This window comes from Parasteatoda tepidariorum, chromosome 5 (genome assembly GCF_982258835.1).
Source record: "Parasteatoda tepidariorum strain Cologne lab strain chromosome 5, Ptep-v5.0, whole genome shotgun sequence".
In the NCBI taxonomy this organism is placed as follows: Eukaryota; Metazoa; Arthropoda; class Arachnida; order Araneae; family Theridiidae; genus Parasteatoda; species Parasteatoda tepidariorum.
The window spans coordinates 90,140,425-90,154,913 of record NC_141759.1 but is presented as its reverse complement, the minus strand read 5'-3'; the positions used below and the strand labels follow the sequence as shown (position 1 = coordinate 90,154,913).

The 14,489-nt window shown below is 31.6% G+C and overlaps 1 protein-coding gene across 2 annotated transcripts; it reads right to left on the bottom strand.

The window, feature by feature from the left end:
- Positions 1-6,618: 6,618 nt before the first annotated feature.
- Ubi-p63E (Polyubiquitin-63E) lies at positions 6,619-13,418 on the bottom strand. Of its 2 annotated transcripts, none has more exons than XM_016052647.5 (4): positions 13,302-13,418; positions 8,370-10,686; positions 8,081-8,287; positions 6,619-6,799 (listed from the first exon to the last, which is right to left on the bottom strand). In XM_016052647.5, exons 2-3 carry the CDS (start codon positions 10,675-10,677, stop codon positions 8,082-8,084), a joined length of 2,514 nt encoding a protein of 837 aa, XP_015908133.1. In that variant the 5' UTR covers positions 10,678-10,686; positions 13,302-13,418; the 3' UTR covers positions 6,619-6,799; position 8,081. The 2 variants fall into 2 exon arrangements, with proteins under 2 accessions (XP_015908133.1, XP_015908132.1); XM_016052646.4 differs by having other exon boundaries at positions 13,373-13,418.
- Positions 13,419-14,489: the final 1,071 nt, after the last annotated feature.

The following is a 14,489-nucleotide window of genomic DNA, read 5'->3' as shown; positions in this document are numbered from 1 at the left end:
TCTTTGCATTTACATTTCAATTTTTCTAATTGCTTTTTCTTATTTGATTTTCCATTATGGGGCTCCGGGGCAGTGTCAGTTTTTGGTTTCACCACTGACAAAAGAAAGGCTCATGTGTGTTGGCAGGCAGTGTGTCTCCTGATGAAGTGCTGTTCTGCTAACACATGTCTTAAAATTTTTATAATTTTTGTTTTCTGCTAGAATTGTTTTTCTGACTTCATAAATTAAAATAAAACAAATTTAGATGCTTTAAGCACTTTTCTATTTTGATTTATTATTTCAAATGTTACTTACATATTTTATCTTTTTCTAAATTTGTAAATTAGTTTCATTCTTTGATTAGGGTTCTGTGAGATTATTGCACTCTCAATAATCTCGAATTTCAATTTCAGGCTTTGTTTTCCATCCTCTGGAATCGAAATGAAAAATTTTGATGTTTTTATGGTGGATAATATAATCAAGAAAAAGATTTGTCAGAAACTAGTTATTTTATCAAGATCATGTAAAATCTGAAAAAAATTATTTTGCATTTTGTTAATGTATATGGTGCTTCAAAATATTTTTGAGTGCTTAAAAGGTGCTTATTTTTCGTTGAAAGATTTGGCTACGCACCCTTTTAAAGTACTTTAACAAGTTCGTATGACTAAAGATTTATGGTTTAGAAAAGTTAGAAACTCAAATCAAGCAAAAAAAGAATTTAACCCTCAAAATGTGGGGAGTTGCTGCAATCTAAAAAATACAGTCCCAAATAGTGCAGTCAAAAACTAGAGCCTCTTATTGATAATTTCAATATTTGTGTCTTTTAGCATATCTTGAGAGAAATTTGAGCAAATCGAAAATATTTTTCAATCATCCTTAAGTTTATCGTAATATAAATTGTTTCGGATGGGCGAGACACCTATCAAGAATGGATAATAACAGCGTTACAAAAAAGATCTTCTCTGCCAGACCATTAGGCACTCGAAAAAGAGGAAGACCTAGACTTAGATGGCTCGATTGCCTCGAAAGTGATTTAAATATTCTAAAAGTCACAAATTGGATGTCTATGGCCAAGTGTAGAAGAGCCTGGAGTTCAACTCTGCGGAAGGCAAGGGCCCATCCTGGGCTGTCAAGTCAATGAAGAAGAAGAAATTGTTTCGGAAATAAAAGTTTTGAATAATACAATTTCAAATAAGCTACTGTCCCAGCAGCAAAGGTCCAAAAATTTATAGGATCTTTTTATAAAAAAAAAGGACAACCTTTTAAATGACTGGTTGCAAATCAAGTTACCGGAGTTGAACGAAACGGAACATACAAAATTATGTAAATCAATTCGTTTTCTCTTAGGAATAGAGAAAACCATTTTTAATTTATTATATTTTTATTTATACTATTCAAGTTTGAAAGAAAATATTTTTATTTCTTCATTTTTATCTCGTAAAAAAGCTGGCTAATAAGGAAAAAAAGTAGTCTAATAGTTTTGAACACAAACAAGATTATGGTTCTAAAAAATATCACACATGAATAATTTATTTTTTGTCACATCTCTTTTACTTTGGATATTTTTTATCTGCTAAATAAACATATTAAAAGTACAGTGCACTCTCGATTATCCGTGCGCGGATTATCCGTGCTCATTCCGGAGTCACACGAAAAATATAAAGAGAAACATTTTAAAGATTAAAAAAATTTTATTCATGAAGTTATAACACTACCAAAGTTTTGGAAGCAATATTCGTTAGTGGATTGAAGTATATCGAATATCAGCAGCATGGTCAAAGGTAAAATCGTCTACTTTATCACGATCTTGGAGAAAGATAATATCGCTTGATGAGCAATCTTCTTCAGATGTTCAAGAAAAATATGATAACAGTATTCTCGAACAAGCTAAAGAAATCTGATGTTTCGAAATTCTTGACGAAGAAAATTTTGAAGATTGGTTTTAAAGTGATGCATGTGAGCCTGACTTCCAGTATTTGACAGACGAAAACATCGTTATGTTGTTAAATCAAATAGTGATGATAGTAACTGATGCAGAAGATGTAGTAAATGAGGGAAATACAATTTCTATTTCTGCTGCTCTGTGGGAATTTTATTAGATTATATGGGAGGATTTGATTACGGTGACATTACTGCGGTTCGTAAAACATATGACGAAGACGCATTACACAATTTTTTAAAAGGAAAATTCCTAGTTTGATGTTATACAGCATGCAAATATCAGTAATTTTTATATTTTTTGTACTGATATTGATTTTTTTCTCTAATTAAAAGAATTTTCGGATTATCCGTGTTTTTCGATTCTCCGTACTCCCTGTCCCGGTGATTAACCCGGATAATCAATCGGGAGTGCACTGTATATGGTTTTATCAAATTGTCACTTGGACATTGAAACTCGAGTTATTTGAATCTAAAGTTTCACTTTAAAAACGTAGCCAACCTTTTAAGAAGTTCGACTTCTTATGTTTTGAAGACTAAGTTATTAGTAAAAAAAGTTAAGTTTGAAGATAATAAATTATATGAATAAAATATATGACTTTAAACTTTTGTTATATGCACAAATACGAGGCGCATCCAGAAAGTAAGTTTCCCTAATTTATAAAATAAAAGAACTCACACTTTCAGAATCATATTTATTGGCAACAAGTACACCAATGTTTAAGCTATTTTTCAACATAGCTACCACCAGAATTGAGACACTTGACGTATCGTGGGATCAACTTTTGTATCCCTCTGTCATAGAATTTTGCCGCCTGTGAATGGAACCAGCGTGTGACAGACGTCTACCGTTACTGAGAAACATTGCGGAAATTGTGACTTGCCATTCAAAACAAGTCGTGTAATGTTTACTGCAGGTGTTGCGCTCCTCCATGACAATGCTTGTCCACATACGGCATGACGCACAGCAGCTGTTTTGACGGAATTTGGCAGGCAGTTGTTTGATCATCCACCCTACAGCCCTGATATTGCTCCCAGTGATTTTTACGTTTTCTTGCACCTCAAGAAATTCCTGTCCTCTGGTGAGCGTTTTGGAAACGACGAAGAACTGAAGACGTCTGACACACAATGGTTCCATTCATAAGCGGCAGAGGGATACAAAAGTTAATTCCAAGATATGACAAATGTCTCAATTCTGGTGGTGGCTATGTTGAAACATAGTTGTACTTGTTGCCAATAAATATGTTCCTGAAAGTGTTCCTTCGTTTTTTTTATAAATTAGGGAAACTTACTTTCTGGATGCGCCTCGTACAGAGTATTTCTTTCTCCCCTTGTCGCAGAAGGCTAATTAGGTCCCCATCTGATAAACTAAAAATTATAATTGTTTTGTTTGCCATTGCTATAAATAAAATTGCAAATGTTTAAGATTTTCTCACACGTTTTTAATGTTTATTTTTCATAAGTTCAATCTTCAAGGGGGCATGTGTTTCAGTTCTATGCCGCTGAATTAGATATTAAGTTATTTGTAACTTTTTATTGCTTTCAATTGCACTTTTAACCTTCCGTTAGTCGCGCACTTGTTTCCGACATGGTTAATCGCGTTGCACCTATGAGGTGTTTCTGATTCTTTGAAAGCCAAATGAAATTTAGTCTAGTTTAAATAGTTAATTGTTATCAATTTAAGACTCTTTAGAGAGATAAATATCAAAAAACTTATTTAGCGAAGTACCGAAGATAAATTTTTCTTGCTCCCGCGTCGGATCTCTTCCTCCATCACAAGATGTTCAACCAATTGACGCAAGAAGGTTCTGCGGTTTTTTACTCCGTAACCATTTTCTGTGTATATAACTTGACCATTTATACCTTCTACGTTGAGTAGGACAGAAAATGAGATAAAATATATATATTTAATTCATAAAAATATTATATCCATAATACTTGCGTCAATGGTCGCGCTGCACCAGAGGGGTGATTTGAGCAGTTCCAACTCTCCATCGACATGTTCTAAGGTCGGTTTTACACGGACATTTGAGTAATCCAAAGTTAGGAACATAACATTAGGCTCGACCCCCGGAAAAATCTATTGACGGCAAAGGAGGTGGAAGTGCAGTAGGGATGCATCTGTGAGGTGCGCGCGACTAACGGAAGGTTAAAACGGATTTTCTTGAGAAACTTATCTATGGATCAGCACAGAAAAATAAAATAAAACATTGCAACTTTCAAAATTAGTTTAGTACAATGAAACCTCTTTGGAGCAACCACTCTGCATTGCACCGTAAAATCGGCGTTGATGGAGGTTGGTTGTTCACAAGAGGTTACCTCCATTGACTTCAAAATTGTTATCAAAAGGTACATAATATATCCCTATTTTATTTTTAGTCAGTGTCATTTTCTCGGTGTGGAAGTGACGAGTCATAAAAATTTTGTCTATAAAATTGATCCCACCTGATAAATCAATGTGTAAAAAAAATTTACTAATTATGAATGATAGGGTCGGGATACCCTGGTTGGTAGGGCACTGGGCCCCCATGTCCAACAGGTCGTAGGCTCGATACCCGACGTTAATCTTTGCACGTTAAATCTTTCGAGTCACAAGGTCCACCATGTTACCAGAACCAATCACACCTCTGGCGGTCCTAGATTCAGGAGTTTCCTTGTCTTGTGGATTGGTTCAAAATTACAAGACTACGGAGTTAAACATTCGTAATTGTAAACCTGAAGTTGGGTCGGCTGTTCAACGACGGTTATAAATTATGAATGATAAATCTATTTTAAATTAATAAACAATTATGTTTTTTGTTACATTATCTTTTATAGAATAAAAATTATTTATATTTAGAAGAGGTTCGTTTGAGATGCTTGTTTTTTCTAAAATATACGTTTTGAGTCGTAAGTTAAATTAGAAAAAAAATATCATTGATAGCCTCATCTTTAGTGCTCTCTGACTGCAGCATGAGGCTATACAGGGGCGATTGTGAGCCCCAAGTCAAAAAAAAAAAAAAAGTTTTAAATTGAAAAAAATTTAAACAAGGTTTTTTTCCATTTTCTCGGTTTATTTAAAATTTTAAACACTCCTATACCATTTACACATACCCACGATGACCTGGAGAAATAATTAAAATTTACAAATATGTCTTTATTTCTTGAGTTTATGATTATAACTATTTACTGATAAAAAATGAATACTAATGATTAATATAAGCTTATTAAGTATCTCTCTGGCTCTCCCTTACAAACAAATAAAATAAACTGTGTTTTTAAGTTACACCTTTGAAAATTTGATTTCCGGGAACATCTGTGATCAATGATTTTTTTTTAAACGGTTGGACCTTCGATCTCCGGATCACCATCACTGTTAGCGAAAAATCCGGATTTTTTCCGGATCACAATCAGCCCTGGTTATATCAATAAAAAGAGCTCTCTAAGAGCGTCACACAAATATTTTTAATACATTCTAATCTACTCAGTTTTGATAATTTTCCACATTTGGTGCAGATGTTTGCATGGTCTCTAAGTAAATAGAGAAGAGGTTTTTCCTCCAGGTTTCACCGTTAGTAAGTAATATAGAGTGGCCAGTCAAACCAGGTTTCAAATTTTTCCAAGTAAAAATCTTTTTTTGAACAACATTAAAACAGAAATAAACGACTTGCTACGATGAAGGTTGTAAGGGAGAAATGAAAATGATAATATTTATTTACTTAGTCAATAACCGGTTTTATATATTCATAAAAATTATTAAAGTAGATGTAATGAGTGGTCTGGGCTTATAAGAACTTTCTTAAAACAAAATTCATTAACACAATTTTTTATATAGAAATAAGTTCAGGTATTATTGAAAAATAATCATAACTCAACTGTATTATTAATATGGAGCAAAGGAAAAAATCTAAAATGTTTAGGATAAAAGAAAAGTAGACTTTAAAATATTTAATGGAAAAAAATCCCACCTATTAAAAATTATCTTAAAAGAAATCTAAATGCTAAAAATATTTTCCAGCAAAAAAATTACCCATAAAACAATAGCCTAACAAACCAAAAGTATCAAGATACCCTCTTAATTGCCACGTCATAATAAAAACAGGTCGAGAAAAAGCTAGATAGAAATCTTAACTTTTCACATTACCATATTAGTAGAAAAAGTGACCATACAAGAACATTAACTAGAAAGAAATGCTCTTTAAAAAAAATGCTGTCATAATAGAAAGTAAAAATCTAAAGAAACCAGGAAATTTTAACATTATAATCATAACATTACAAATTTCAGTTTTTTATGTTACAAACCATTTGTACCATCATTTTGAGAGTATTCAGCAAACAAAAGCTTCAGGAATAAACTATTTTCATCCAAACAATCAACATTAAATGGTGAAAAAAATATTCACAGAATTTTTTTTTGGAGAGATGAGTAAGATAAGTTTCATTTATGCCTGAAAAAGATTATTAATAGTTACATTTAGTTATTGGTAGGTAGCTTTCCTTGTCACCTTGGTCCAATTTTTATGTAATACTGTAACACAGAAAACTAAGTTTCAATCGGCTAAATAAATTTTATACATCAGATTATAAATTTTTACAACAGGCAAGATTATCCAAATAGCACTTTAGGCAAACATTATGGACTAAACAAGTTGACAAGAAAGCCACCCCTTAATAACAAAAAGTTACATTTATAACTAAGACTGCTAAAATAAAACAAAGAGGTTTAATGCTTTGAACAATAAACTTTATTCTGCTCATACTAAAATATCAAAATTAAACAAAATTTAGCTTTAATCACAAATATTTAAGAAAAAAAAGTTCATTTTTGATGCAATCACAGCCTTTCATAAAGGCGCAACACTAAGTGAAGAATAAGACTCTTTACTGATTCATTTTGGTCAGCCTAGAAAGAAAAGAAAAGGTAATTAGTTTTTTTTTTAAAAAAAAAAGAACATTTCACACTATTAATACACACTAATTCACATTTCATATCTAATAAAGGACCAATAAAATATTAAAGTCCAAGAAACTTTTGTAACCTTAGATATTTGTAACAAAATTTTTAACTCCTACAGGGTGCATAGCGGAATCACTGAATAAAAATAAACACCTCTTTAGCACTCAATATTTTTAAGCACTATACATAACAAAATGAAAAAGAATTTTCAAAGACTTTACATTATCATGATCAACTAGTTTCTGACAGAGCTCTTTTCTTGATCATATTCATAACTTGATTACTTGAAATTGAGAATATCTTTCAAAATATAGAAGAGACTCACAAGAGTGCAAGAACAATGCGAAAACGCTTTTGCTAAATACACAGCAAAAATCGACAAGGTAAAGAAAAATCTCATTTTCGAAAAGGAAAAATTAAGCATTTTAAAAACACAATGCACCATGTCCTAACATAAAATATACAACATATTCACATTAGAAACTTGATTCGTTTCACGAAACAATATTTATAAATAAAAATTACATAATTTGCTAGACATTTGACTTTAAATACTAGAAGTCCAAATTTATAACAAAAAAAGATTTAACAGATACCACTGAATTAGAGGATTTCACTTAATTACTTTTAACTGCTTATTCAGGTAAGCTACATCATACTAAAGCCATCAATTCAATTTTAATGTTCAGTCAATATCAATGAAATATTGATATTTAACACACTAGGAAATGGCACCTTATAGAGAACTGACAGTTCTTCTGAGATTCTTTTTATATCGATCACTAGTTAGAAAAGCATTAAGGCAATTCAAATACAAATGTTTCTGGTTCTTAAAAATTAGGTAGAGAAACAGGCTATAGTGACCTTATAAGGCATAAAAAAGGGAGGAATATTTTGAACTTTGAGATTGAAGTATTAAATTTTTTGTCAGGAACACAAAAACTTAACACTTCGAGAACTACCCTAAAAGAACTTACAACTTGCTTTGAATTTTAAGTGTCAGCTTTCACATAAGAAAATAATTACCCTTTCTATTATGTTATTACATTGTCATAATCTTAGTTCCCATAGCTAAATAAAAATGTAAGGCTAAAAGTACTTTTGTTGTCCGTTCTCATGGAACAGTTAACACTCAAGATAGTATACAAGTTTAAACTTATTTTTCTACAAAAAAAAAAAAAAACAACTAAATAACTTAACAGGTTACAATACATAAACTACATATACCTTACATTCCTCCTCTCAGACGGAGTACCAAATGAAGAGTGGATTCCTTTTGAATGTTGTAGTCTGAAAGGGTTCGCCCATCTTCAAGTTGCTTGCCGGCAAAAATGAGACGCTGCTGATCGGGAGGGATACCCTCTTTGTCTTGAATTTTTGCTTTGACATTCTCAATAGTATCACTCTGCTCAACTTCTAAAGTAATGGTCTTGCCTGAAAACAAAACAGGAAATTAAATAACGCCATTTAAATAAATACCACAATTAAACACTTAGGCAAATGGACATAAGCTTACCGGTTAGTGTTTTAACGAAGATCTGCATTCCTCCACGCAGCCTCAGGACAAGATGAAGTGTGGATTCTTTCTGTATGTTGTAGTCTGACAATGTTCGACCATCTTCTAGTTGTTTTCCGGCAAAAATAAGCCTTTGCTGATCTGGGGGGATTCCTTCTTTATCTTGAATTTTAGCTTTGACATTTTCTATTGTGTCACTGGGCTCCACCTCTAAAGTGATGGTTTTTCCTGTTAGAGTCTTAACGAAAATTTGCATGCCTCCTCTGAGCCTCAACACAAGATGTAATGTTGACTCCTTTTGGATGTTATAGTCAGATAAGGTGCGGCCATCTTCTAACTGCTTCCCGGCAAAGATCAGACGTTGTTGGTCGGGAGGAATACCTTCTTTATCTTGGATCTTGGCTTTAACATTTTCAATAGTGTCACTTGGTTCAACTTCTAAAGTAATTGTTTTCCCTGTTAGAGTTTTTACGAAGATCTGCATACCACCACGCAACCTCAATACGAGATGAAGTGTGGACTCCTTCTGAATGTTGTAGTCGGAGAGTGTTCGACCATCCTCTAGCTGTTTTCCAGCGAAAATAAGTCTCTGTTGATCGGGAGGAATTCCTTCTTTATCTTGAATTTTGGCTTTTACGTTTTCAATAGTATCACTAGGTTCTACTTCCAAAGTTATTGTTTTGCCAGTCAATGTTTTCACAAATATCTGCATACCACCACGAAGCCTCAAAACCAGATGGAGTGTAGATTCTTTTTGGATGTTGTAATCTGAGAGGGTTCGGCCATCTTCAAGCTGCTTACCAGCAAAAATCAGACGCTGTTGGTCGGGTGGAATACCTTCCTTATCTTGAATTTTAGCTTTCACATTTTCTATGGTATCACTTGGTTCAACTTCTAGTGTAATAGTCTTTCCTGTCAGAGTTTTGACAAATATTTGCATACCACCACGCAATCTTAGAACCAAATGGAGGGTGGATTCTTTTTGGATATTGTAATCGGACAATGTTCTTCCATCTTCTAACTGCTTACCAGCGAAAATCAACCTTTGTTGATCTGGAGGGATGCCTTCCTTATCTTGAATTTTTGCTTTCACATTTTCAATTGTATCACTAGGCTCTACTTCTAAAGTTATGGTCTTTCCGGTTAAAGTTTTCACAAAAATCTGCATTCCTCCTCTCAGCCTCAATACAAGATGCAAAGTAGATTCTTTTTGGATGTTATAATCTGATAATGTACGACCATCTTCAAGCTGTTTGCCGGCAAAAATTAAACGCTGTTGGTCAGGTGGAATACCCTCTTTATCTTGGATTTTTGCCTTTACATTTTCTATGGTATCACTAGGCTCAACTTCTAATGTGATGGTTTTTCCGGTTAAAGTTTTGACAAAAATTTGCATACCACCTCTTAACCTCAACACCAAGTGGAGAGTGGATTCTTTTTGAATATTATAGTCTGAAAGAGTGCGACCATCTTCAAGCTGTTTACCTGCAAAGATAAGTCTTTGCTGATCAGGAGGAATTCCTTCCTTGTCTTGGATTTTGGCTTTAACGTTCTCTATAGTATCACTAGGCTCTACTTCTAATGTGATTGTTTTACCAGTAAGTGTTTTGACGAAAATCTGCATACCACCTCTCAACCTCAGCACCAAGTGAAGTGTTGATTCTTTTTGAATGTTATAGTCTGAAAGAGTGCGACCATCTTCAAGTTGTTTTCCAGCAAAAATCAGACGTTGCTGATCGGGTGGAATACCTTCTTTGTCTTGGATTTTAGCTTTTACATTTTCAATTGTATCACTTGGTTCAACTTCTAGAGTAATTGTCTTCCCAGTTAGAGTTTTAACAAAAATCTGCATACCTCCCCTTAGTCTGAGTACCAAATGCAAAGTTGATTCTTTCTGTATGTTATAATCTGAAAGAGTACGGCCATCTTCGAGCTGCTTGCCAGCAAAAATTAAACGTTGCTGGTCAGGGGGAATACCTTCTTTGTCTTGGATTTTAGCCTTTACATTTTCAATGGTGTCACTGGGTTCAACTTCCAAGGTTATTGTCTTGCCAGTCAAAGTCTTGACAAAGATCTGCATACCTCCTCTCAATCTTAGAACTAAGTGAAGTGTAGATTCTTTCTGAATATTGTAGTCAGACAGGGTACGACCATCTTCCAATTGCTTGCCAGCGAAGATCAACCTCTGCTGATCAGGTGGAATTCCTTCTTTGTCCTGGATCTTTGCTTTCACATTCTCAATCGTGTCACTAGGCTCAACCTCTAGTGTGATAGTTTTGCCAGTTAATGTCTTAACAAAAATCTGCATTTTGTCTTTCTGCAAGAAAAAGAAAAAATTAGATTAAAATTTTTCCAACTATATTTGGTTTGTGATAACTAAATATTAGCGAGGGAACCAAAATTCTTAACCAAGGACAAATTTTAAAATCCAAATAGGGAGAGAGGATGCAATAGTTCGATGTTTTAGTGAAGACTAAAGCAGTAATACCACAGCAGGAAAGTTTGACAAATGAGCTATCAGTCATGTCAAAAATCCCTTTTGAAAATATGTTTGAACATACATAAAACATTACAAGTGATCAATTATGTTCTTTAATTATTTTGATATTAAATTGCCTTGACAACTACTGTTGAAACTGAAATTTTAGAGCAGAAAAATATTATAAATAAAAACACGTATAACTGCAAATTATCCAATCCATCTGTTTAATCATTGAAAATAAAAAATACAAAAATAATCAGCTTAATAAAAAAATTTCTATTATGTTTCATGAATCCTATTTTTACCTGATCCTAAAGCATGCATTAATTAGCAAGCATCCAGATTTAACTTTTCAGCTTTGTATGAATAAGACCAAAATTCAAAACTATCCTTTGAGCAAATTATACATTAATATAATTAGCATTAGTTCATTAATAACATAATTATCGTACACATAAACAAGAGTACAGAAAATTTTTAGAACCTAATATTTTCTAACCAAGTTTCTTCTTAATAAATCAAAACTTTCCTAATATTTAGCTTCTTCAGCTCAATAACTTTTGAAAATATTTTTGAACAATAAAAGTTAAGAAAGAATTTGATTTCCCATTATTTGATTCTATATTAATTTCAGGAATTTAAACTCAATACTTGAATTAATACAATAAAATCAGTTATTAGATTGATCACAATTGACTCATAGTTATTACCCTCTCCCCAATGTTAAAAAGAAACTTGTTCCAGGTTTTAGAAAGTTTAACAAATCATGTCAAATAGATTTTGATGCCAAAATCCAAACACTGGCTACTATTAGGATAACCCTGAAACAATGATATCATCGCAAGAAATTTTTCTGCAAAAATAGTTTAATGATATGCACCTGCGATTACTTAATCTGTTTCTTACAGTTGTTAGTCACATGCTTACATGACCTCATTGCTTAATGCTCACATTAACTGGACTTAATATCTTTGCAATAATAGTTCAACAAACACAAAACAATTAATCTTCAAAAATACTTCTTAATTTAACAAAAATATTAATCTCCTAAAAATTTTTTTCACAAAATAAAAAGTTTAGTAAACATTTGTCAAAGAACCATTGTATTTTACATTACACTACTGATAGCTACATAGAAATTAAAGTATAGCAATCTCTCATTCATGTTTTGTAATAATTAATAAGAGATCTATACCCCAGATTTCAGTCCTCAAAAGAAATTAAATTTAAAAAATGTGAACAAATATGGGAATATTTCCTTATTAGTACCAGTTCTCAACTGTTCTGCACTGGTTTAAGAGAAAATTATAAAGTGTAGACTATTCACAGAAATCTTTTTTATGACAAAAGCAGATGCAACAACAGAAGCACTAAAGCAAATTGTTTCATGTTCATAGTCCATATAAATTAACACAAAAACATTGAATTAAAAATAGTATTCTATAAAATAAGCTTAAATTCACTATTATCAAATTTGAGAAAGAATATTTTATTCAAAGCAGTTAATGAGTTAAATGCTAAGTATTTATACTATTACAGTTCATGATTCAAATATTTAAGCTAAAATAAAAAGATTAAACTGATACTGAATTTCTACCACTCAAATTTGATGTCCGAACTCAACACCAACCAATGACGTCATATTTTAATAGTCATTTACTATAATAAACAAATGAAATTACGTCATGACGGAAGAAGAGCTTATTTTCAACTTATACATCATAAATACAGAGAAAGAACTTATGTTTCAAGTTATTATGATGTACTTAATATATTATCAAGCACAATAATAATGTTCAAATTCTTTTACGATTACGCATACCACCTCGTCTATCTGACGAAGAGCAATGTAAGATTGTTTTTGTTGTTAAACTTCTAACTATCTATATAGGATATGAACAACATTCATAACAGTTAAAATTAATCAAGTATTTCCAATACAAGTTTAAAACACACGACGCAAAGTCTGCATTATATATAAGCGGAAATGGAATTGAGATCTATGATAGTATCAATATGGCGGACACCATAGCAACAAAGGTGATAGAACGTTTGCTAAAAACGGCAAACGCCCTGTGTAAAAAAAATCTAATTTTGAACTATTAGTTACTGGCAGTTGCATTAATATATACTAACACTATAAATACTATTGAAACTTAGACAGCTTAAAATATTTTAAAACAAATTTTAACAAGTTCTTCAACAGGAAGAACACATTAGTAAAATAATATACGCACTTAACCTAGTCTTGACCTACCAAAAAAAAAAAAAAAACTAACTTTAAAAATAGAGATAATAAATTAAATGTAAGGTATATTAAACATTTATACATGCTACATATCGACAATTAGACATAATGAATAAAACTAAATACGACAATGAATAAAACATTACTATAAACACCGTATGTAAGTATTTAAAATACAAAATTTTCCAAATACATTACAAACCTTAAACAACTATTCAATATCGAAAATTTTCAGCTGATCTACAGAATAATTAATTTTCATATAATACTTACGTTTGCGTATCCTCTTTCGAATGCTATTTAACAAAATTTCTAAAAAGAAATGGCTAAGCTGTGAAGTTTTATACACTAGGCAGTGACGCACAATAAAATAGAATCGTTGTCAGAAGCTGATTGGTTGATAAATATCAGCTGCAGCAATTCAAAACAAAACAAAGCTCTCGGTCTATGACGTCATGGGGCTCAAGATACTAACCCAACGCAAACTCTAAAATCCGATCGATCATGTATGTGTCTGGATGTCTAGAAAAATCCAGAATTTTCAAGATCAAAACGGAACTGGCGAAAAAGACTGATTATTTTACTCCCCAATGATAGCGTTATAAAAAGAAAGAAAGGAAATAAAAAGAAAGTCGCAATTGATCTTATTTATTATGCTTATTTACCTACGCATGAGATCTTATTTATTTATGTATGTTGTAGATTGTGTTTTTTATTTACTTTAAGATATCCCTGAAATTTAAACAATATTTACTTCCAACTAAGGTTATAATTAATGAGAAATTATTAATGTTTTATAAAAGATATAAGTTTTATTTCGTGTAATTCTAGCTTAAATATCAAAAAGTAAAAAATATGCTTTTTTTTTAGTAGATAATTTAAAACTGCAGCAATAATAACGCAGCATTTTAATGTGTATAATATTTTCAATTTACTCTAACCTAAAATTCTTTATAATTTTTTTTAAATAATATTTTCTAAATAGAAAACGAATCCCACAAATAATCTCAGCAACAAACAATAATCAAACAAGTGCAAATAATAGGAATACAAAAAATTTTGCAAATCAATAGTAAATTTAATCTTTATTACCGGTTTAAATGTTAACATCTGTTTTTTGAATAAAAAGACACAAGTTATTTTATAACATTAATTTCTAAACTGTACACAATTTGTAATTATTCACAAGTAATATAAAATACATTAATAAAAGCAGAAAATTACGTCATCATTTTCTTTTTTAAACTACTATGCTATGTGACACATACATTTTTAATAAATGAATATTTATTATCTGCATGGCTAATAAAACCATTTTCATTATGAAATTCTGTAATTTGTGTGCTATATTTTTCAATTAATGGTTAACAAAATTAAAACAGCTAAATAA

What these genes read in the sequence shown, in the direction of transcription:
- Ubi-p63E (XM_016052647.5), bottom strand. Translation starts at nt 10,677, where the DNA reads ATGCAGATTTTTGTTAAGACATTAACTGGCAAAACTATCACACTAGAG. An exon ending in CTTCGTTAAAACACTAACCG is followed by an intron (nt 8,288 to 8,369) that starts GTAAGCTTATGT and finishes TTTTGTTTTCAG; the next exon opens with GCAAGACCATTACTTTAGAA.